Source organism: Taudactylus pleione, unplaced genomic scaffold (assembly GCF_031769625.1).
Source record: "Taudactylus pleione unplaced genomic scaffold, aTauple2 ptg000177l, whole genome shotgun sequence".
In the NCBI taxonomy this organism is placed as follows: domain Eukaryota; kingdom Metazoa; phylum Chordata; class Amphibia; order Anura; family Myobatrachidae; genus Taudactylus; species Taudactylus pleione.
In genome coordinates this window covers 1,717,583-1,742,043 of record NW_028284579.1, presented here as the reverse complement: position 1 = coordinate 1,742,043, position 24,461 = coordinate 1,717,583, and the positions used below count along the sequence as shown (strand labels likewise).

Below are 24,461 nucleotides of genomic sequence, written 5' to 3'. Positions count from 1 at the left end.
CTCTAGTTTCATACCCTAATGTAGAACAAAAATAATTATGAATTGTTGTTTAATTGTGATGTTTAAAGTATCAATAAAAAAGTTCCCATATAGAAAAAAATGTCTCCAGTAGTTGTTCTTTATGTAAGAACGTCTCCACCCAGCCCATCTTGAACACCTGAAAAATATCCTCTATAAACATTTTTATAAAACACTTCTTGATAGGTTGTAGCAGATAAGACTCGAATGGAGTGTAAGAGACAGTTTAGGATCTTTGATTCACTAAGGTCAGGAAAGTGCCTCAGCCAACGTGTTATCCCAATGTCATAATGACCACTGTAATACGGAACTCTAAGTGTTTTATAAAATAAGGAGATGGTGCCCCTAGATCCAATAGAGGATTGGAGGGCAGTGTCCAATTGGCGCATCCAATCCACAGTGGAAAGGAAAGAAACCACCTTAGAGGCATAATGCTGCGCCTGCAAGAAAGACAAGTCATGAGAGTGTAAAGGGGAAAAGAGTCTGAGCCTAAGAAAAAGATAATGGGCGTTGTGATGACAAATCTGTAAGTTGACGAACTGTATCAAGACCATTAGAAGCCTAGGACGTAAAAGGAGAGGGGACAAACCTTGTTGAAAATTGACATTACCAAACAGAGGGAGAAATAAAGAGTATGAGGTATTTAGGTTCCATTTATTACGCAGTGTGCCAGGCTGACCATGTTGACATTAATAGAGGATTATCTAACACATCCACAGATATATCAAACTTATTTAGATGTAGAAAACACACTATATCCATGTTGGGAAGAAAAGATTTCTCTATGAAATAATTAGTGTATAAGTTGGAATGTGAAATCTAATCTTTGATGTGTCTGAAAATGGCCGCATAATTATACAGTGCCATATTTGGAAAATTAATTCCCCTCCTCTAATTTATTGCGCTGCAGTAATTGCAAACTACAAAGTCTAGGTTTCTTTTTCTTCCAAATAAATTGCTGAACTGCTGTATCAATTCGCATAACACCTGTTTTAGTAAGAACTAGTTTGGGAAAAGTAATTAATTTAAGAAGATTGGCTCTACCCAAATAATCATACTTAGACCATCTTTTAATTAAAGAAAATTAGTGCTGTCCTTTCCAGAATCAAAACCCAGGTGTTACTGTCTCATGGAGGGCCATAAATGATCAGAGATCCAGTCTACTTTTCCCACTGTAGATTATGCAAGGTTGGACTTTTTTTTTTTTTTTAAATGAAGCTTTAGAACTGAATGTGCCTAAATTATACATATACCAAAATTAAAGTACTGTAGTGAAGGAGATCCACTGTAAGAATTATGTCCCAGATATAAGAAATCCTTGTATCAAACTCGTCCCTTCTCCAAACTAGTAAAACTGTATAGGCCCCATGCCTGCTCTATGTATTCTCCAGGACTCTTTTCTTTAAGTGTAATTTGAAAGTTTACATAGTTGATATACAGATTTTGGAATACTACTAACTGGACAAGTTACGGAATGCCTGTCACCAGAATGCACCTTATTATGCTAAATGTGGAATTCAACAGCTTGTCCCATGCTACTCTGCTAGCACCTGGCATCTTATTTTTGGCGAAAATTCTTCTAAGTCGCGATGCGACTAGGAGGCACCAGCAGAAACTACTAATTAATTGGATATGTGACACTTGTATATCTGTGAGCACCTCAGTCTGTATATGAAGAACAACGGAATTAAAAGAGCTGATACTGTTAGGGGGTTATGTAAAAACATTAGGCGCTTATGTATAGTTGCAGTTTTAGATATTGCATTGCCTTTAATAGTACCTCTGTGTTATCCTATAATATCAAGTAAAAGGGGCATAACTTTGATAATGGGGATAGTGATGAGAGTGTTAGGATATGAGATGGGTTTCCATCTTCTCAATGAGAGCAGGAACATCGATCCCCAATTGTATGTAGTAGCACTACTGCGTTGAACAAAGAACCTATGATCTCTAATTTAATGTTGCACAGCTGGTGGTAACACTTGCGGTTACTAGACATCCAGTTTATAGAAACCCGCTGTGTATGTGATCAAAAGGGCGGGTTGCTGGTTTGATGTTATACTAAGGTAGAGGTTATTGGTGGGTGGAGCGCGTGCGCAGTGAGCCGGAACGCACGCTACTCCAGTAGACAGGTGTGTGGATGGATACATTAGGTTCTGAGGGAATAAAGGCAATTGTAAGTAAATGCATTATTGTTCACATTTCTTTATTGGTAGCAGACCTGGTGGTCTTTAAAAAGGGTTGCCAAAAACCTGACATGAGACTTGTTTCTACGGAGTGGTTGCAAGAATATTGGCCTTAAACTAGTATTATAACAGCTTTGGAATATGCCTGAAATGTGATTACTAGAGGCTTTAAAAGAATATGACATTTGTATTTCAAAAGTTGCTACATGTGCTGGTAAAAATTGCTGCAATAGCAGCTTTGGAACCTGCTTGAAATGTGATTATTGGAGATTTTAGATGCAGATATAGTGAATCGGTGTGGTGAAGCAATACAGCATTGGAACTGATTGTGCGTCCTATTTGAATTGCTTTGCGAATAAGTCACAAGAAAAGATGCTCAGCTCTACAGAGTCGCACTGCGCTCAGTCGATTAGAAGCTATTACACATACTATTGTGGGTAACAGAATTAGTTAGCATCATAAGCAGAGGTACTGTTCAAAGTAGAATTCTATATATACTAAACATGGGGAAAAAGGACAATACAAAACATAGGGGGGTGAACAGAGAACAGTACAGAAAACTGCTCCCCTCTGTGTCATCCCTGTCTGTCTCCCACTTCCCTTTAGACTGTAAGCTCTCAGGAGCAGGGCCCTTTTCCCTCATGTACTCTTCCTTCCCTCGCTTATACAGTCATCAACCTTCCTACCGTCAACAACAGCATCAAACTTTGGGTTTGGCCGCCCCACTGCTTATTTGGATATTATGACTGATCCTGCAGAAATGTTTATTAACCTTGTCAATGTTCTCCAATGTTTTGTAATGCAAATCACTTTTTTCCTGTTTTGGGGGAGGTTCATCAAAGCTTGGGGAAAGATAACCTATCAGCCAATCAATCAGCTTCTTTAATTTTTCAAACACAGCCTATAAAAGTGACAGAAGCGGATTGGTTGGTACTTTATATCCCTCACTGTTTCTGTACTCTGTAAGGTGCTGTGGATCCCTTGTGGCACCACATAAATAATGGATAAAAATAATATATGAACACGGTGACGTTAATTTTATCATACCTGTGATATGTTGTTTCTATAGTTAGCCAACTCCTCTTTCTTTGTGTTAACTTCCTTTGTCATGTCTTCTATTTCTTGTGTTCGTTTGGCATACTCTTCAACAACCTTAACAAATGCAACACATGGAAAATTCAGACAAGAATACCTATTAAGAACGAGGCATTTAGATAAATTTACAAACACATTGCTTACGCGTTTTTTGGGGGGTTGAGTTTTGGAAGTAAATGCTAGATAAAATGACACATGGCAACACAAACATATGACAGTTGCCAGCTTAAGCACGAAACTTGTTGGTACAAGGGAACAGTATGTTCTGTTCTTTCTTAAAGACTCTACTTAAAATTCTAATAGATTCAAATTCTGGCATTTCAAACATATTGTTCCTGCTGCCTAGCTTATTATTACTGTGCTTTAATACAGCGTGGGAGGGTAAGTACTATCAGAAAAAAAACCAGACAACATACAGAGGAATTTAAGCCTGTGAAGCAAGAGGCTCTGGACCGTTCTTCATTTAGCACAGCATCTATTTCGTCCAGAGTATTCGGAAGTGCGTGGAATGCCTAGAGAAATAATGAGAGAGAGAGAAGTACCATAAAATTAATATAAAATAACTACTACATTTGAGTCACAACACCATGTGCACAGAGAACAATGTGGCACCATGCCCCACACAAACTGAAGAAATGAGTACATTTAAAAGCATGCTGCCAGTTCTGATTGAGAGAAAAAAAATACAAAGTTCTTTGAAGGAATATGACACATGACTTATTGAAATGGACATTAGCGATCACAGAAGTGGAACGACCTTGGCTTTTGCACAATCAATCTCTCACTTTCAGGACTATTGCTGTTGAAATAACAATGAAATAATTATAATGTAAACAACGAGGGGAAACAGTGTTTTAGTATATGTACAATACATACAGGCATAGATACAAATGTATCCACATTTTCCACCTTGGGCTCATTGTTGCAATACAAGCATTACATGTACAAAAAACAAGCATTACAGGTAATTTGTGTTTATTTCACTCTCTCTATACCTCAGCAGAGGCTTATTACAAAGGAAAGACATCTGAAGTATGTTAATATTTCAAAGAAATTCCAAAAGCAAATGTACATATTAATGTGGTTTATTGTGAAGCACACAATACCAGCACCAACACCGAATTAGAAAGAATCAGCAATGTTCTATGCAATATGAAAGAAGGATAAGGCAAGGGTTTTTTGCCCAAACTATCACTGGGAAGTGATCTTACAAACAGCTCCTAATGACAGATAAAGGCTCCTCGTTTATGGTCAAAAGTACTTTTTACTATTACAGGGAGGAAAAGGATTTTATGGTTTCAGAAGATAATAAAACTACTACAAGGACTAACAGTTATGATCATTGTACAGTTAATTGTTGCAGTTTCCCAATGCATGTTTAAATAACTACATCTATATGAAACAAAAAATAAGTTTAAACATCAATGTGTAGAAAAGGATACAGTGAAGCAGAGGCACGCAGAAAGGCAAAGATAGTATCAAACCCTTGTATGTGTATATTAGGTAGATACAGTTACTACTCTCTGCCAGTACAGGTTGAGTCTCCCATATCCAAATATTCCGAAATACGGAATATTCCGAACTACAGAATTATTTTGGCATGACTGAGATAAGGAAACCTTTGAGTTTTGATGGTTCAATGTACACAAACTTTGTCTAAGGCGCAAATTATAAAAAAAATTGTATAAAATGACCTATAGGCTGTGTGTATAAGGTGTATATGACATATAAATGAATTTCATTTCTGTGCACAAACTTTGCTTGAGCCACAAAATTATTGAAAATATTGTATAAAATTACCTGCAGGCTGAGTGTATAAGGTGTATATAACACATATATGCATTCTGTGTGTATATTTGGGTCCCATTCCCAAGATAGTTCATTATGGTATGTAATTATTCCAAAATACGGAATATTCCTTTATCCAAAATACCCCTGGTCCCAAGCATTTTTGATACGGGACTCAACCTGTCTCAGTAATGGTCTGTGTATGTCACAATGAGCAATGGAGTTTATTAAGGCTGCTAGTCAGTGGTATTTGAACACTACATCTGATTTTCGTATAATACCACCTATTATGTGTCTCTGTAACCATTTGAGGTCATAAGTAAACGAAAGGGGAGTGTTCCATATTCAGTTTATATTTAAACTAAACAATACACCTTCATTACACATACTTTAAAATCTGTTCTTTTGACTCAATGAAATTATAGCTAAAACAAAGCAACAGCGGAAATGTATTCCACGGAACATGCATCAGAATTCCCTGATTTGGAGGAATTTATTATTGCATCTTAGAAATGAGACAGCTATTTGATTTGAGGAAAGGGATAATGAGACCAGAGCATAGTTCCTTATCAAGTGCAGCAATGTCACCTAATGATATTAAGATCCGGGTGCACCAGTCACCTATTGCTATTGAGACCCATCTACAGGTCACTTGATTAGTGTAAGATATACAAAGAGCGCCACCTCATTTGACCTAACTCAGGCAAAAAAAACAGATTTTAATGTACTGTATGTGTATCTAAAATTCTTTCCCTTTGTTACACTTACAGTATGTGTTAATGTATTAGGGAACATCACCTACAGCAGGGTTCGACAAATCCCAGGGGCCAGGTCGCCACGGCTACCAGATTTTGCTGCCTGGTTACCAGATTTTGCAGTTAGGGAGGAAGCAGATCCTCATCCACTCTGGCGGAGATTTGTGCCTACAGTATTGCAGTGTTCATATCATGCACAGGAGTGCATGTGCTGAGTGTCGCCTGTGCCTGAGTCCGTCCCGCCCTGCGCTGATGACTCCTCTCCATCCTGGCCTGCTCTGATCCCTGCTGTCTGTCCCAGTCTACGCTGATCCTCCTGTACTTCTCTGGCTGTCTACTGTCTCCGGCTGCATGGCGCTCTTCGGTAGTAGGGTCTAGGTGTGGCCAGGGATTGTGGAGTGGCTTCAGAGGGATAGTGGTGTGACCATTAGGGGGTGGAGTTTTTGTACTTTCTGGCACCATTGTTTTATGTGAAATGTGGTCCGTTATTAATGGATGGTGGAGCAGGAGAGCAGTGAGGGGCCTCCATTTTACTGTGTTCATTTAACTGTGACCATTTTGTGGACTAATACAGTGTGTATAACAGTTGGATAACACACAGAGCTGAGCTCCTTACTCACTCCAGTAATTTTTTTTGGGGGGGCAGTGGTCTGGATCCTACACTTTCATCCTGGCTCCTAGATCTTAGAAAAATTTGTCAAGCCCTGACCTACGGGTAGTAAATATAACTTCAAATAAAAAATTAGAATGTTATAATCTATTGTGAGGATTATTATCTGCTGTAAATATATTTTCTCATTTATGCCAGTGGACCAATAATAAATAGGCTACTGAAATGACCCATTAACATGAATAAAGCATTGTTAGTTTACTTTTTTCATTTATCAACAGTGATTCTCTATTCAAAGCGGGGTATCCGCTACACTTCCCTTATAATCTGCCAATCACATCTCGGCTTGCTTGGAAGATAGTTTGTGATTGGGTGAGTGGGAAACCCATTCAATTCAGTTCTCTGTCTGTATTGTCCTTTGTTTGACGATTACAAATATTTTTTATTTGCATTACAATTTCTCTTGTACTACAAATAAAGAAGGCTTCCCACAGATCATAATAATATTCCCTGGATTACAAATAAATTAACATTTCATATTTGCCTTACAGTATGTACAGTTTGTATTACTATTTGTGTTTGGTTAACACTAGTAAAATATTTCCTGTACATGGTATTGCAGCTTTAAATAATACAGGGATGTAATTTCTTGATAAATTTGTACAAGTTTATACAATGATATCTAGGTCACTACTGACTTGTCTGGCCATTTCTTTTTATTGTCCTTCTGACAAGGATGCTTTATATTGCAGCTACCACAAATTATAAAGCATTATCTCTCAATGAACTTGATTTTACTAAGTGGCATGATGAGTCCTATTACAGTAGAAAATACAGAATATAAATGTATGTTATTTATACGTAATAGAAATTTTTACTTTCTTCACACAGGAAATTCTAATACCTATTAATAAAAATAAAAAAGGAATAAATATGATCATGCACAGAACAATAATATTCAAACAGAATTAACGAGTTGATAAGATAGAATAGTATGGACACATGAATTTACTTAAAAACTCTTGAAAATTGTAATGTACGTGTCTATTTTGGAGGTTGAAGTATGTTAGGATGCCCATCACTGCTTACACACAGTGACTAGTCATGAGATAGTTCATTCCCCCCATGGTCTTTGTGGCTATGCTTCACGCGGATTCTCACCTCCTTTAATCACAAAGAGATTTTGTTTTTGCCCGCCAGACCCTCTCCAAACTGAGGAACCCAAGCATGGTCTGCATTCGTAGCAAAGCATGGGCCTTCGGTGAGTGAATCCTACACAGTACACAAAATTCTGAAGTATGTCGTCGTCTTCAAACTGCAAATTATCAACCAAACCTGAACAAGCTAGCTTAAAAAATGGAAAAAAAAAAACATGAGGACAGGGAAGCCACTAACTCTTTTAGGACCCATCTATTACTTTTGTGAATGATTGTTTGTGTATTTTGTAATGGTGGTGGCAATTTTTTAGGGCTTGTAATGTTGAACGACTGGCATCCAAAAAGGAAAAATATTGCCTACCACTGGTCTAAGTAATGGTCATTCTCAAGGCTGACCCCACTTCTCCAATGGATCTTGTTAAGACCATGGAACAGTGTGGATCTTAAGTGTCAAGGAGTAGTCCTTCTATGACAGGGATGGGGAACCTCAGGTCCACAGAATCATTTGATCTGGCCCTCTGAGTTTTTTTCTACTAGCCTCATCTGGCTAGCAGGGTGCCTAGAATGGCACCCTGCAGCCACAGTCTATGCAGCTGTGCCGCCTGGAGCGCCCTTAGGATGCTTCAGATGGTCACAATGCAAATCCTAATCACCGGTGATTGTGGCCCCGCCCCCGTGTGATGTCACACAAAGGTGGCGTGGCTGCATTGGGACCGCACATAATGTTATATATATCAAAATGGCCCTCGGCAGAAAAAAGGTTCCCCACCCCTGTTCTGACATGGATGTAAAGACCTTCTTTCGTTGAGAATCAATATGATGGTAAAGTGCACAGTGAAAGGGAAGATTGGAATTAGCGGATCCTCTGTAGGATCTGATTAAATGGGCGCATGCCTTGCCAATCATGATTATTAGTCATGGCTAATTCCACAAAAAGCTGAACTCTCTTAATGTCCTCGGGGGCTGGGCGGTCATTTGGAGTACTTTAAAGTGCTAATTTACGTATGACTATAGATCAGCACTCCATGAATGTAGTAGTTTCTCGAGGTCTTCATGTCTAGACTACAGGGCCTGTAACAGACTCTTAAGCTTGCTCGTCTTGGGCTTTGCAGCAACTGCATCATTAAATGAGCACTATCCGAATTCAGAGCCGCAATTTGGTTTGGAAAACTACAACAGCGATGCAAGCTCCTGCACCGTATCTGGTCATAAAGTGGTACTGTGCGGGTTGGAAAAGCCGTCAGCCCTCAGATCAATCCAATGAAGACACAGATAGCTAACAGTTGAGCAGATTTTCTGTGCTCTGGCCACTGTGGTTGCAGACATGTGTTGATCCCATGGTGCCCCAATATGTTTATTAAAAATACTATCCAGTTCCTACAAATAAAATATTTTATCATCATACTTCAGGACTGAAAATTTCATTTGGGGTTTAGTAATCTCTACTTTTGTACAAAGCATAGACAACATGAAATGTTAAAGTATAAAGACTCCAAGAATACTAACAATAATAAGTATACTCACAAAATTTAGATTACATTTTTGGTTAAAACATTAGTTCCCAAACTGTGTGCCGTGGCACCCTGGGGTGCCTCGGGACACTTGCAGGGGTGCCTGGGGTTGGTGGTCCAGCACCAAATCAAATTTTTGATGGTCAATATAATGTAAATATGTGGACTAACATAAGCACAAAACTATCCACCACCACATAACTGACCCTAAGAATGACAGGTAAGCACAATTTACTTCACTTTACAAAATTTTTTTACATTTGTTTCTCAATAACAAACTTTTGGCTTAGAGTTGGTGTGAAAACAATGCTGATACTTTAGGGCGCCATGATTCAAAAAAGTTGGGAACCACTGGGTTAGAAGATTTATGACCAGCTGATTATTTGTCTATAGTATGACATTTTTACATTTTTCCCAAATAAAATGAACAAAGTTCACGAAGAATTGAACACAAATGCAAGGATACTGAATATGACTATCACTACACCTGATTAGAATCTCCCCAACCTTCAAATCATTAATCACTTAACTAACAATTAAAAAAAACCAACATAATAATGTTTATTTTTATTTGTTTTTACTCAAGTCAAGAAAATAATTTTAAAATAGTATAAAAGGATAAAAACAGCGCACATTGGGCCTTGGAACTAAAATATTCCAAAATTTTCACAAATAAATTGTATATAAACATTTAATGGAAAAACAAATTATATATATATATATATATATATATATATATATATATATATATATAAATAACCAAAAGTTAAAACAAATTAGTGGTAAAAGTTGATAACAGCACATGTATAAAAGCCCTTTTTTTTTTTTTTTTTTAAAGAAAAAAGGTCAGAATTCAGCAGCTATAGCAAAATGCATGTAATTGGAATTCCTTATACTCTAATTAGGCTTTTAGAAAGAATTAAGATAAGGGGCTTAATTGGGTGTATATCACTTTAATATAACCAAATGTCCAGCTTTAAGGTAATATTACCAGTTCAATGGCAATGTTTATTGAGTCTAAATTAAAGAACAAGAAGTCCAATGCACAGTTTACAATTCTCCTTATTTAGTAACACTGTCTTTATGCTGGAAGGTCCAAATTTGATATAGGTCCAATAGCGCCTATAGTAGAAGTCCTTAGGCAGAGGTTACTGCTGGCAATGTAAGTCAACTGACATGTTTCGCTGCTACAACTGACAACTTTTCATAATAGAGACCGATCATTCTATATATCTTGATATACAGTCAGGTGCATAAATATTGGGACATTGACAGAATTTTCATATTTTGGCCTCTATTCACCACCACAATGGCTTTGAAATTAAACAAACAAGATGTGCTTTAACTGCAGACTTTCAGATTTAATTTGAGGGTAATTACATCCAAATCAGGTGAACGGTGTAGGAATTACAACGGTTTCTGTATGTGCCTCCCACTTTTTAAGGGGCCAAAAGTAATGGGACAAACTAAACAATCCTAAATCTAACTTTCACTTTTTAATACTATGTTGCAAATCCTTTGCAGGCAAGTACAGCCTGAAGTCTGGAACGCATAGACATCACCAGACGCTGAGTTTCATCCCTGGTGATGCTCTGCCAGGCCTCTACTGCAAATGTCTTCAGTTCCTGCTTGTTCTTGGGGCATTTTCCCTTCAGTTTTGTCTTCATCAAGTGAAATGCATGCTCAATCGGATTCAGGTCAGGGGATTGACTTGGCCATTGCATAACATTCCACTTTTTAGCCTTAAAAAACTCTTTGGTTGCTTTTGCAGTATGCTTCGGGTCATTGACCATCTGCACTGTGAAGCGCCGTCCAATGAGTTCTGAAGCATTTGACTGAATATGAGCATATAATATTGCCCAAAACACTGCTTTTGTCAGCAGTCACATAAGCAATAAATACAAGGGAACCAGTTCCATTGGCAGCCATACATGCCCACACCATGACACTACCACCACCATGCTTCACTGATGAGGTCGTATGTTTTGGATCATGAGCAGTTCCTTTCCTTCTCCATACACTTCTCTTCCCATCACTCTTGTACAAGTTGATATTTGTTTTATCTGTCCATAGGATGTTGTTCCAGAACTGTAATGGCTTTTTTAGATGTTGTTTGGCAAACTCTAATCTGGTCTTCCTGTTTTTGTGGCTCACCAATGGTTTACATCTTGTGGTGAACCCTCTATATTCACTCTTGTGAAGTCTTCTCTTGATTGTTGACTTTGACACATATACACCTACCTCCTGGAGAGTGTTCTTCATTTGGCCAACTGTTGTGAAGGGGTTTTTCTTCACCAGGGAAATAATTCTTCTGTCATCCACCACAGTTGTTTTTCGTGGTCTTCCGGGTCTTTTGGTGTTGCTGAGCTCTCCGGTGCGTTCTTTCTTTTTAAGAATGTTCCAAACAGTTGATTTGGCCACACCTAATGTTTTTGCTATCTCTCTGATGGGTTTGTTTTGATTTTTCAGCCTAATGATGGCTTGCTTCACTCATAGTGACAGCTCTTTGGATCTCATATTGAGAGTCGACAGCAACTGATTCCAAATGCAAATGTCACACCTAGAATCATCTCCAGACCTTTTACCTGCTTAATTGATAATGAAATAACGAGGGAATAGCGCACACCTGTCCATGAAATAGCTTTTGAGTTGATAGTCCCATTACTTTTGGCCCCTTAAAAAGAATGGGAGGCACATATAGAAACCGTTGTAACTCCTACACCGTTCACCTGATTTGGATGTAATTACCCTTAAATTAAATCTGAAAGTCTGCAGTTAAAGCACATCTTGTTTGTTTCATTTCAAAGCCATTGTGGTGGTGAATAGAGGCCAAAATATGAAAATTCTGTCAATGTCCCAATATTTATGCACCTGACTGTATTTTACCGTGCAATCTTTTTTAAAATAGTATTTAAATAATTTGAGCAAAAAAATATAAACTAATCGGTCTCTAGCACTCAGCAGTATACATATGCCTCCAATGTAACATCACCCCCACCCCCTTCCAGTGACAATGGCATCCAGTCACATGGTCTACATTTACTATGATGACATCCTCAGAACGTCGACAAGTTCAAAGTCAGCATATGAAATGTTGACATGTTAAATGACGGCATTCTCAGAATGCCGCCATGAGGGTTAGGCTGCAGGGGGAGGTCAGGGATGGGTACTAGAGGGAGGGTTGGGGCAGGTATACTTACCGGAACGCCAGTGCATCAGATCTCTCCGCCGCAATGAACAGTCACATGACTGCTGGAGCCATGAAGTTGGCCATGAAGATGACACTGGAGACGCCACTGTCGCTCAGACCAGGTAAGTAACCGCTAGACCACCAGGGACCCAGTCTGTCATGTCGACATGTCATCTGCATAAACATGATGAATGTTATCATGCTAAGCATGTCAACCTAATTTATGTCGACATAAGACCTGTCGACCTAACATATTACAACCCTGGCAATATATCCCCCAGAGGCAACAGATCATGTAAATCACTGGGGCACACAGCAGCATGGCATGGTTCCATGGGATGTGTCAGGGAAAACCCATCTGGCTGCAGTCGTTTCACGCGCCCACCATATCCTATAGCCTACCATTTTCCCTCCATTACTACTCATACCTGTCTAAATCTTTTCTCTAGTGCATTTTACAAAATCAAAAGAAAAAGTCTGGATTACACCACATTTTCTACAGTTACCTGTAGATCAGTTTTATAACTATCCCCATTAGGTGGGATGCCAAATGAGGCATAGGAAGGGTTTTGTTGCATTTCACCGTACAAGGATGCATGCTCTGCCTTTGCAAATACCTTACAGTCACCATAATTTGAGAGGACAAGCATCAAATTTTCCAATCTGAAAGCCTGCAGAAGAAAGGAAACAAGAACAACCCTGGACATGTTAGAGGAACTGTTACTCACACAAGCCTCCATTTTGGTTTATACAGAATTTACTGGACAGATGGATTATCAACATCAGAATTTCTTAGCTTCAGTCATCAGATCCACAACAATAATGTTAACCCATTATTCTGCATAATTAAGCTAAATGAAACATTTTAATTGCCGAATTAATCATTATGGGGGTCCCAGGGTTCTGAACAAAGTTCCGTTGTTTGTATCTTAAAATAGCCGTTTTCTCTGACTTTGCACCTCCTCTGAAGCTACAAGAAAAAAGACAAGCCGAGTAAAATCCTATAGAAATTTCTGTTGCCAATTGGATACCAAAAACCATATGGCCAGCTGCAATTTCATTCGCAATATGACAAAGAAGTGAACACAGCCAATTGAATATGCCCGTGACTACAAACTTGCAGGATAACGTATAAGGAAAAGACATTTAAAAAAAAATAAAATGGATTTTATAGGTAAAAAGTAGCAACGATTAAATTTTTTCCTCCCCAAGATTCTACCTTGATGTCCAATGAAATACACATTCCAAACATGTAATTACCTATTTTGCACTTTTACATTTTTTTTTCTTGCCATGGGTTTTCTCCAGCCTAGAAGCTTGGGTAATTAGAAACACACAGTGATCTGTACTGAACAGTTGCACCTCTGTATCACAGTCGCTGTGTGTGGAAGTTCTGTAAACAACGATACATGTGTTTGTGATCTAACTACTAGAAATGAGTAATTAATGAGAACGGAAACAAAGAGCAGTGACTTTACTGGTCGGGGCTTACCCCTTTTAATGCTGCCTCAATAGCCAACACCCCATCCACCTTCTGGCAATACCTTCCTAGTTACCTGAATCAGAGAGATGGCTCATGCCATGGCACACTGCACTGGAGGATTAAGGTGATCTGCAATGTAGCAGGCATGCTAATGAAGCTTGTCCATAGCGCTTAACTGATATGCTATGTATGGCTTGCAGTGTGCTTGTTTTCCCTGAAGACAGGGCACGATTAATTAAGATGGGGTTGTTCAAAAGTGAATAACCCCATTTATAACTCCACCTAACCTCCTAGAAGTGTGATGCTGGCCATGTGTCACACTTTCTTCTCTCACAGGAGTAAAAAAAAAAAGAATGCTTTGTTGGAAAATGGAACATCTCCATTATTTACACTGAACCCCTGGTAAATTAACCACTTAAGTCTTAGCAGACAGGCAGAGTTTATGCAGATGGACCGATGGAGGTCACATGAACAACAAGATGGTGAGATCGTTATATAATCGATTACAGTGGCCACATAATTGTTTACCTCTGTGGCATGTGACATTTCTATAAAACCATAACCAAGACATGCGAGTACAGTATTGCGGCTTTACATTGAACAGTCACCAACAACACAATGGCATGGTGTCCAATAGTATACCCTTACTCATGCAGCCTAAAGAGATAAAAGGGATTCCCCATCCAACCCCATAAAATATCAGGAAAAAAATAGGAATATCTCCGGCGCTGGAGGAGAGTATTGCAACAATCTTGGTTTATTATTTATTAATACTCTTTTATTTATATGGCACCACAAGGGTTCCGCAGCGTCTAATAAAGGACATAAAAAATTGAGCAGCAAAAGAGAACAGTGACTTACAATACAGGACAAGTACATGGTATATAAACATTGCTGCAACAGCGGTCATAACCCTCAAATTAGTAGTATGGTGGCAGAAGTTAAGGGTTAGGTGCCGTAAGGGAAGGAAAAGCACACGGGGAAGAGGTGACCTGAGAAAATGTGTCTGTGACATAGTGCTGTGACTAGAATGTCAATTAAACTGGGTACACACCTAACAGATATATCTGCATATCGAGTGGTTTGCACATATATCTGTAGATCAGGGCTTGACAAACTTTACTGGGCAGCTACTGCACCTGACCCCTTGGGCAAATCACCCCTCCCCCCTGTCCCCTGTGGCCACATCACTACCCTCCGCAGCCACAATCCCCGGCCATGCATAGAACCTCTTACCGGAGGTCTATGCAGCCGGAACGGAAGAGAGAGCAGTGTCACCGCAGGCAGAGGAGTCAGCCCAAGAGACACTGTCAACGCATGCACTCCTGTGAAATGGCGGCCCATGAATCTCCGCTGGGGCACTGCTTCCTCCAATCCTCCCTCCCTGAAAAATCTGGTCGCCAGGCAACAAAGTGTAGTCGCCACGGCGACCTGGCCCCCGGGATTTGTCGAACCCTGCTGTAGATGATGGTTGTTCATACACATTGAACGACCACCATCTGTCATCTGGCTGTGGGTCTCGCTGGCCGGGGGAAGGTCGCGCCCCCCTCCCTGCAGCCTCAATTGATTGGCCAATATATCTGCCAGTGTGTACCCAGCATTACTCTCTTAAAAGGAAAGCTATACAGTGTTCTGGGACTGTCCTGATAAATGTCTCAGCTTCGACCAATATAATGATCAACCTTTTACTCACACAGTGAGCTATATTATAAAATAGAAATGACCAAAAGAGAGTGATCAAGTATAAAATAAATGTAAAAAATAAATGTACATTTTTTTATTAATGGCATCAAAAAACATATAACTACTGTCATGGATAAAGATAAATAAATGACAATGTTTTTCTCTAGTTCTTATCTAGTGAGATTCATCGTTCTCCTGCCTGAGCAAGTGTCGTGAAATGTGTCGCAACTTTTATTTTATGCTTTATTTTTAGCTATATCAATTATTATAACCTATTTTATCATTTACTATTTGAAATTTATTTGGTCTTAAATTTTATTTTCTGTACGATTTTCTATCAATTATTGTCTGCACTGGATTCAAATGATATGTAATTGAAAAAAACACAATGGTCATAAATTTAAATGTCAAATATGCAAAGTTGGTAGAGAATTATCGAAATTGACTCAAGAGCTGTAATTGCACCTTCTATTAACCACTTAACTGGCTAATATATTTTTCAAAAACCCCTCAGAAATGTAAACATTTTTATGATTGAATTAGGTCAAGGAGATCTATTTATAACTCCTCCAACACAATTTTATTAAAAAACAGTGTCATTTTTTTAAACACTTAACATTAACACTAATTTAATATCTATCAACAATACATTGGACCATTGATGATCGGATCATTCCGGCTTTACATTTCCTTGGTGGCTGCTCCTCTCCGCAGGGTGGAGGGTGCTGCCTAGCTGTCCGATCGTCTGCACAGCAGACACTAGGGGAGGATGCAGAGGGGCCAGTAGGTCCCTCTGAGATTGGCGGCTGCTGAAAGATTATCTTCTGGCAGACGTCCAATGGGCATTTGACTGGTCACATTGTTTGCGACAATGTCAGGGAACGCACAGTGGTCACAAACGTTGTAATCACACCAAGCAAGTAGTTAAGTATTAAAGGAAGGGGTTGAACACAACTAATAATTATTTTTATTTCATAATTAATAAACAAAACAAAAAATAAAACTTTACAGAAGTTGAATTCCAACTTCAAATGAAAAATGGTATGTATAGGGGAATAACTGAGTTTTTTAATTTTGTAATTCATACCCACTAATGCAATATAAACTGTAAAACACAGTCAATAATTTGTCTATGGTTGTATGGTTTAAATATGGCTGCAGTTACAATACTTAGTACAATCAAGGATAACTGATCCCATAAAATAATATTTTTATTGAAAATCTCTCAAAACATTAAGGTTTATTTCTGCAATAAATACATTTTAAAACCAAATAATGTTAAAAAGAAAGAATAAGTGCTGAGAGAAAAGTAGAATAAAAGTGATAAATGTATTTGATGTGGTGTTGTCTGTATGTTAATGGTCATTTTAGATTAATAACGTTACTATCACAAATGAAAAGGGACATCTCTAATTCCCTCATGTACACTTTAACTACAATTCACAGCAAATAGCGTTACTGGCCTTTTGAAGGTACTGTACCCTAAAGAAACATGGAAATTGTTTATTGAAAATTTATTATCTAGGATTTCTCGCCTTCAATTAATAATTGTTACATTCAATGTGGATCATTAGATAAACGCTACAGGCAATTTGTGATATAATTCTTGTAATAAGAGTGATATTCTCAAACAAAATCACTACCGATACTTGTTATAGATGTACAGGTTGAGTCTCCCATATCCAAAATGCTTGGGACCAGGGGTATTTTGGATATCGGAATATTCCGTATTTTGGAATAATTGCATATTATAATGAAATATCTTGGAAATGGGACCCAAATATACACACAGAATGCATTTATGTGTTATATACACCTTATACACACAGCCTGCAGGTCATTTTAGACAATATTTTTTATAATTTTGTGCATCAAAAAAAGTTTGTGTACATACATGAAATTCATTTATGTTTCATATACACCTTATACACACAGCCTGAAGGTTATTTTATACAATCTTTTTAATAATTTGTGCATTAGACAAAGTTTATGTACATTAAACCATCAAAAATCAAAGGTTTCATTATCTCGGTCATGCTGAAAATATTCCGTATTTCGGAATATTCCGTATTTCAGAATATTTGGATATGGGAGACTCAACCTGTACTTGTTATAGGGAATGTTCATCAAATGGATATTTTTTTTAATCATGTAATTTTTATTGAAAGTTTTGAGAGATAAATACATAAGGAAACACGCATATAAACAACATGAAGGCAGATAAGAGGAGTATCATATAATGATCTAAAAACAAAAAAAAACTGTGAATGACAAAATAAAAGTTAGCTATTGCATTGCAAAACATGAGAAACTATGAAATAGGAACATTTACATCAAAAATACCCCACAACAGTCACGGATAACCAAGGCAACACCCGAAGGCGCCATTCTGGTGTACATCAAAGTTAAAAAGGGGCATAGACGACATACAATAATTGAAAATATGGACAACAAAAAAATACACAACTGCCATGATATCAAAACAAAAACCTTCCACAGCTCCCATCCCTATATACCCTATCCCTAACCTACAAAATAAACTACACAAAAATAATAATTACACCCAAAACAAAACCTCCCTATAACCCCTCACCTTGTATAGCCTACCCCCAACTTTGGTATACCTGGATCCCCATATTAACCCCATCCTAACTACACTACATACAACTTACCTAACAACCCGCTCCCCCCAACTCAAGTAAAGGATCTAAACATCGGATAAATGACTGGGGTTACTAAGAGACCAAAGAACATGGGTCAGCCCAGCTCCCCTGTGCAAAAGAACATAGAGTTCCACCCACTTGTATATATAGAGCTTTACGTAGACATATCCTAAATAAAAACACAAAATGAAATAAAAAATTTTAATAAAACATAATATACATAAAACCAGAAGTATAAAAGATGAATGAAAATAAAAAATAAAAGAGCCATGCAAAGTATCAGAACATTAAGATCAAATTATGAAGTTCAAAGTTCTAGTCAGGCCAGGCCTCAACCTCTTCCAGGGAAGTAACAAATAAAAAGCCCTGTCACACCCCGCATGGAAATAAACAGAAAAGTACATGAAACATGTAAAATATTTAAACGGCACATCTCAAAATATCATTGCAGTGCAAGGACTTGAATGCAGATTTTTGGAGTCGCCAAAGCCAAATTTTGGGGACCGGAGACGAAAAGATAATCAGCCAACAATGCAACCAGAGCCACCGGAAGGGATGACGGAACTAGCACTGGAGAAGAGATGACTTCGGAAGCAGGAATCAGAGGCACACCCACATCAACCCCCTAGCAAATCTTCTGAGGAACATGACAGGGAAGAGGATTATCCACCCGCAACTTTCCAATTCTGTTGACAAGCCTCTGGGCAGAGGCTCCAATTGCTTCAAGAATTTGTTGCAGAGCAATCATAATGGAGGTGGACAGCAAAGGACCAATAACTCAGAGGAATAAAAGGCTTTAAGTTTGTCTTAAGACCAGAGTTGCTGCACACATCCAGACTGTCCAGCAACCAGGGGATATAGAAAGATGTCCAGTAACAGCCTCAAGGAGATGGACAAGGTCAGCAGGAGCCAGGAAATCAGGATGCACTGCAATTTACCCACTCAAGATGGCCGTGGACACCGGCAATAGGAGGACTCGTAGGATTCAACAGAAGCACCAAAGGGTTGAATGAACCTACCGAGAATAAGGTCCGACAGAGGCAGCACCCGTGAAGTAGCCCAGCAACAAGGCGGCGGCTCTAGCACACCACACACCTCAGGCACTCGATCCCGCTAAAAGGAACCACAGAGAAGATGGGCAGCAGGGCTCACTCTCAGGGTACCGTAGAAGATAGCCAGCAGCCTAGACAAATCTTGATGGTAAGGAGATTTCAGTGCCTCCCCGTGGGAGGGGACACCAGGGAGTACAGAGGCAGAGGACCAGATTATACTATTTAATGGATAAATAGCAAGGAGACACTGCTCAAAAAGCCCAACACCGGACTCCAAGGAAATAGGAGAGGATGCCCCAACAGAATAGCCACACCAGGGAAAAGAACTTCCAATATAGCAGAATAGAAAAACAGGAGAGCTGGGAGAATGCAGCCTATGCCATGCTACTCCAGGCCGCGCCCCTCAGATCAAATACATTTGTCAGTTATCTTCTCTTTTCCTTAAACCATTTCTTCTTTCTTTTAAATTGTGGTTGGTTTTACAATTTATATTGCAGAAATAAGCCAATCTTTTTATTTTGAGTTATTCTCAATAATGACATAATTTATGACACTGGTTATCCTGAAGTGCACTCTGTTATTGTGACCACAACTTTCTCCTCTACTGTGAGTATTGATCAATGGTTAGAGAGTAGCAGCTCCTTATTCACAGAGGATATTTTTCATAAAATAATGTAGGGATCGAGGTACATTGTATAATCCAGTGCAGATTGTCTGTTTTGTATTTTGATGGTACAGTATATATCTTTATTTAATTTACTTTGTCAAACAAATGTTAATACCTTGTCATTGAAATATTGCTCACTTCAAAAAAAAAGGGCTAGATTAACATTTATTCTAAATAGTTTATTTTAAATGTATTGAAAAACATACTGGAAACAATCAATAGATATTTGTAGATGTATAACAACATGAAAAGTGTAATTCAAAATGAAAGACGCATGCTTCCCTGAACAAAATACTTTAGAAATTAACTTTTCAATATAAATGCAAGTTAAGATTATCAGATCATTTTGGCATATAGTTTTTGCATACATTGGAAGTGGGAAAATTGTTAACACAACAGAAATAATCCCTGCACAGATGTAAAAGGACTGACGGGGTAGACAGAGGGCAGAACGCAGAGAAAGAAGGTAATAGGTGGTCGCAGTTCTAGATGACCTCACAATCGGAATCTACTGATTATGAGGAAATCATTTTCTGGTCTCACATATTCCCGGAATCAATATGAAATACCGCCGGCCGCATGGCGGTTCGATTCCCGGCAGCGCCTGGCCGACAAAAGCAGAGTTCCCGGCAGCGGAAGCCCGACAGCACTGGAAATCCCGATCGTCGCTAACGTAAGCATAAACTAACCTAACCCTCCTTAGGGGTGCCTAACCCTAACCTCCCCCCCCCCGCAAGTGCCTAACCCTAACCCCCACCTTCCCCGCTGCCTAACCTAAGTCTCCCGGGGTGGGTGCCTAACTCAAAGTCCCCCTCGGGGGTGCCTAACCCTAACCCTCCCTCCCTCTAGCATAACCCTAACCCTCCCGGGGGGTGCCTAACCCTAAGTCCCCCCCGGGTGCCCTAAACCTAACCCCCCACCCCCCCGGCTGTCTGCTCGCGGCGCCCCGCATCCCTTCCATCGGGATGCCGGGCACCGGTCTCCCAGCATCGGGGAAATGTCAGGAGTCTACAACTAGACGCCAGGCATTTCACCCTCGCCGGGATATGACAGTCGGGAGGCCAGCTGTCGGTATTAAGGCAGCCGGTTTCCCGATTGTATACCCATATTCCCCATACCCAAATTTCATAACACTGTATGTTTTACTTTTCCTCCATTCACTGTTGCATAAACTGCAGAGAATACAGCCATGCAATCCTCAAAGTGATTAGAACAGTTTTACTGTCTAGAAAATATAGGGAAATTCATCATCAGCGGGTGCAACATTTCCTGAGTACACTGCTTAAATTGGTTACATACTGTGACATCACTGGCTATACTGCACAAATACTGTAGTGCGTCACCAAATTCACAGCAATAACTTATAACAATCCACCTGAATTTCAATGGACTATTACTATCTGTTAGGCTTAGAGTCATCATCTTCTGTGTCCCCAAATGTAAGCCCGCAGTAATCTAATTCAGCCAGACTGCTAAATCAAATCTCAACCAGTTTAGCCATCTAACTGTATGACTAAACTGGAGAGCGATCCTGTCCTTCCGGCAAATTAGTAGGATCAGCCTAATGTGGGGTAAACACTTGACTGACGGGCCGGCGGACCGATCTTGGCAAGCATACCAACTTACCAATTGGCTGCACGATATGTCTGGCCAGTAAAACCAGCTGAGATGCACTGTTCACTGGTTAAGTCGGCCATTTGTGTATACCTGCAGATGTGCACGATGGAATGGGTGTTTAATGACGGCTGTCGGTATGCCTCCTGTCACAATACAGACAGCGGCATCCCAATGGTTGGTAACCAGACAGGGGTCGGGTAAGTATACTTACACTCCACCTTCTCTCCCTCACCCTCCCTTCTTGTAGCCTAACCCTCCCCGTTAGTGCCTAAACCTAAGTTTCCCCCCTTCGTGCCTAAACCTTACCCTACCCCCATAGTGCCTAACCCTAACCCTCCCCCCTAGGGGTACCAGACCCTAACCCCCCCCAGCTAACTTACCTAAACCTAATCCTCCCCTTCTGCAGCTAACACGAAGGGCGCCCCTGCTTCGGGCACGCGTCCTCCTGGATTCCGGCGTTGGTATTTCGACGCCTATTTTAACTCCCTTGTCGGTATTAACAACATTCCGTGCACAATATATCTTTCAGATACATCACATCTGTTAAATAATGGTTAGTTTGGTCTTCTAAATTTAAGAAATAAAAAGTCAAAAGTAAGCTATAGAAAGTCTACTTTAGTGCTGCTTGCATGCCAAAATGACATACTGTATTACGAGTTATGTGTAATGACTTGTCTGGAGCTACGGTGTACATTTATTGTATATGTAAATACTCACAGTTTGAAAATCTTGTGGGACCTTATCACTTTGGCCAAGGTTGCACACTTGTCTTGCTTTTTTCAAGAGACCTTTGCATTTTTCCAGTAGATTATTTTTCATTCCATCCACAGTAGCATATTGACCCTTGTTGGAGTGAAGAAAACATAGTTTACTTTTATTGTATAGAAGACATGAAAGCACACACACAGAACTTAATCTGTTAATAGTATACTTGATATGTTGAATGTTGAATATTGTTAGTATAATATGAGGAACTGTAGTTGATTCATTAGGCATATAATCCCCCCTTTTTCTACAGATTTGATTAATAGAACTATATTTATATTATACTAAACATTTGCAGGAGTGCGTTTTTACTAGAATGTCCTGTTTTTATGTACAATGCTTTGCTTTTTTTTTACACTGGTATTTTTGTACTTTCTTCAGCTGTAGTTTGTTGCTTTATTCAGGGTACAGATGAACATTTGATTTTCAAAAAATTTATAGTTGATTTTTATTTCAAATTCTTTATTTTGGATGATCAGTCATAACAGAAAAATAAACATCAAAACCGTGTCATTGACAGCAGAACAATAATACAATACAAATGTCAAATATCTCTGCGAAATCAATTAGAGAACAAAAAAACAAGATATAAGACAGTCTGTGAGAAGTGACATCAGATATAAATTGATGACCAAATTGTTAATACAAATAAGTACTTGAATAAAAGATATCAATCGCAAAACAGAAGTCATGGGGGGATAAGTGGAGGGAGAGGAAGGAGTTGGGAAGGGAAAGGGATAGGGGAAAATGACCACATAAATAAATGGAATAAAAAGTGTCAGGTTAAACTGAGAGAAATAAATAAAAAGTAAATATGTAATAGCGATGGAAAGAAAAAAAAAAAAAAAGTGAGGCGAAGGAGTCTGCGGCTACCACCCATGGGTCCCCGCAAGTGTTCATCCCTCAGAAAAAGATGGGGGCAGAGGTTTATGTTCAGCAGAAAGTCGGCAATGAGAGGAAAAGGTATAAACATATACTCTAGTTGAAAGTTCCATGAAATTGACAAGATAATATATCCTTTGTTCTGGTGTCCCTGTGACAGAAATAACATTGAGGTACGGTGGTGTTAAAGAAAGCCATCAAATCTTTTTGAGGAAGTCCAAACTTCTGTACAAACAGTTTAACAACCTCTTTGTATAAGGCCCATTCTCCTGACTGGACTCCATATCGATTGTGATAACCTGCTATTTTGTGGTCATTGCCTGCTACATGCAATGCTTATTACATACTTGATGATACTTCCACCTTCTTGGGCCACTGTAGCAGTATATTGTCCAGTTGTTGGAAAATATAATGAGATGTTTGTGTATTAAAAAAATGCCAATGCATTCCATACTGCTCTTGTTGCCAGAATATTTGAGAGTAGTTGCGCTTTGCTCTGGAGCCATACTCCTAATATGCCATCTATAACTAGATAAGAGCTCCGACCTTTAGAGTTTAAGTCTGTGGTGAGAACAATCTGAGAGGGACAATGATCGAATTCTTTGTGTTGGATCTTCCCATCAACTAAGGAAATGTGCGAGCCGGCACCGCTGCGGGAACACATGCGAGTATGCAAGTATATTTAAAGTAGCAAGCATGTTAAAGGCTAAACCAAGCTGGTTTAGCCTTGAACATGCTTGCTGCTTTAAAAATCTGGGCATACTCGCATATATTTCCGCAGCGGCGCTGGCTCACACTCTATTACATTAAGCCCATTTTGTCTATCCATACCTCTAAGCGCTGTAGCTGAAAGGCATCAGAATTGAAGCCAGTGTGTCTCTATACCATAGGCAAAAGAGTACTTACTTTTATTTCCAACAGTCTGTAAATTGTACTGTAGTAACAATTCCACTAAGGAGGATGAAACTCACGATTCAGCATGGTTCCAGCAATAGTTAGCATTTCTGCTTCACAGGACTGAGGCCTTGGGTTGGATTCCCACAAAGGCCCTAACTATGTGGAGTTTGTATGTTTTCCAGTGTTTGCGTGGGTTTTCTTCCACAATCCAAAAACATAACATTGTAAGCTTTCACTGGAGCATGGACTGATGTAAATTACCAAAAATTCTCTCCCGCATATAAATAACTGTCAATAAAGAAATAACTCAGGATTTCATTAAGATATTCCCTCTGGGTATAGGATGGGATTCTATATTTTACCCTTGGTTAAAGATGATCTTCTTGAATAGTGAACATCCATGTTTCCCATATATATTGAAATTCTGCCACCTACAAAACTG

The 24,461-nt window shown here is 39.1% G+C and overlaps 1 protein-coding gene across 1 annotated transcript in view; it reads right to left on the bottom strand.

Moving 5' to 3' along the window:
• SMC5 (structural maintenance of chromosomes 5) overlaps window positions 1-24,461 on the bottom strand; it is a 166,611-nt gene that overhangs the window by 19,325 nt on the left and 122,825 nt on the right. Inside the window, exons 18-20 of the mRNA XM_088475720.1 lie at window positions 22,193-22,318; window positions 3,716-3,811; window positions 3,252-3,356 (exon numbers count right to left, since the gene is read on the bottom strand). Coding sequence (XP_088331846.1) covers window positions 3,252-3,356; window positions 3,716-3,811; window positions 22,193-22,318 — 327 coding nt within the window. The remainder of the gene's footprint in view (window positions 1-3,251; window positions 3,357-3,715; window positions 3,812-22,192; window positions 22,319-24,461) is intronic.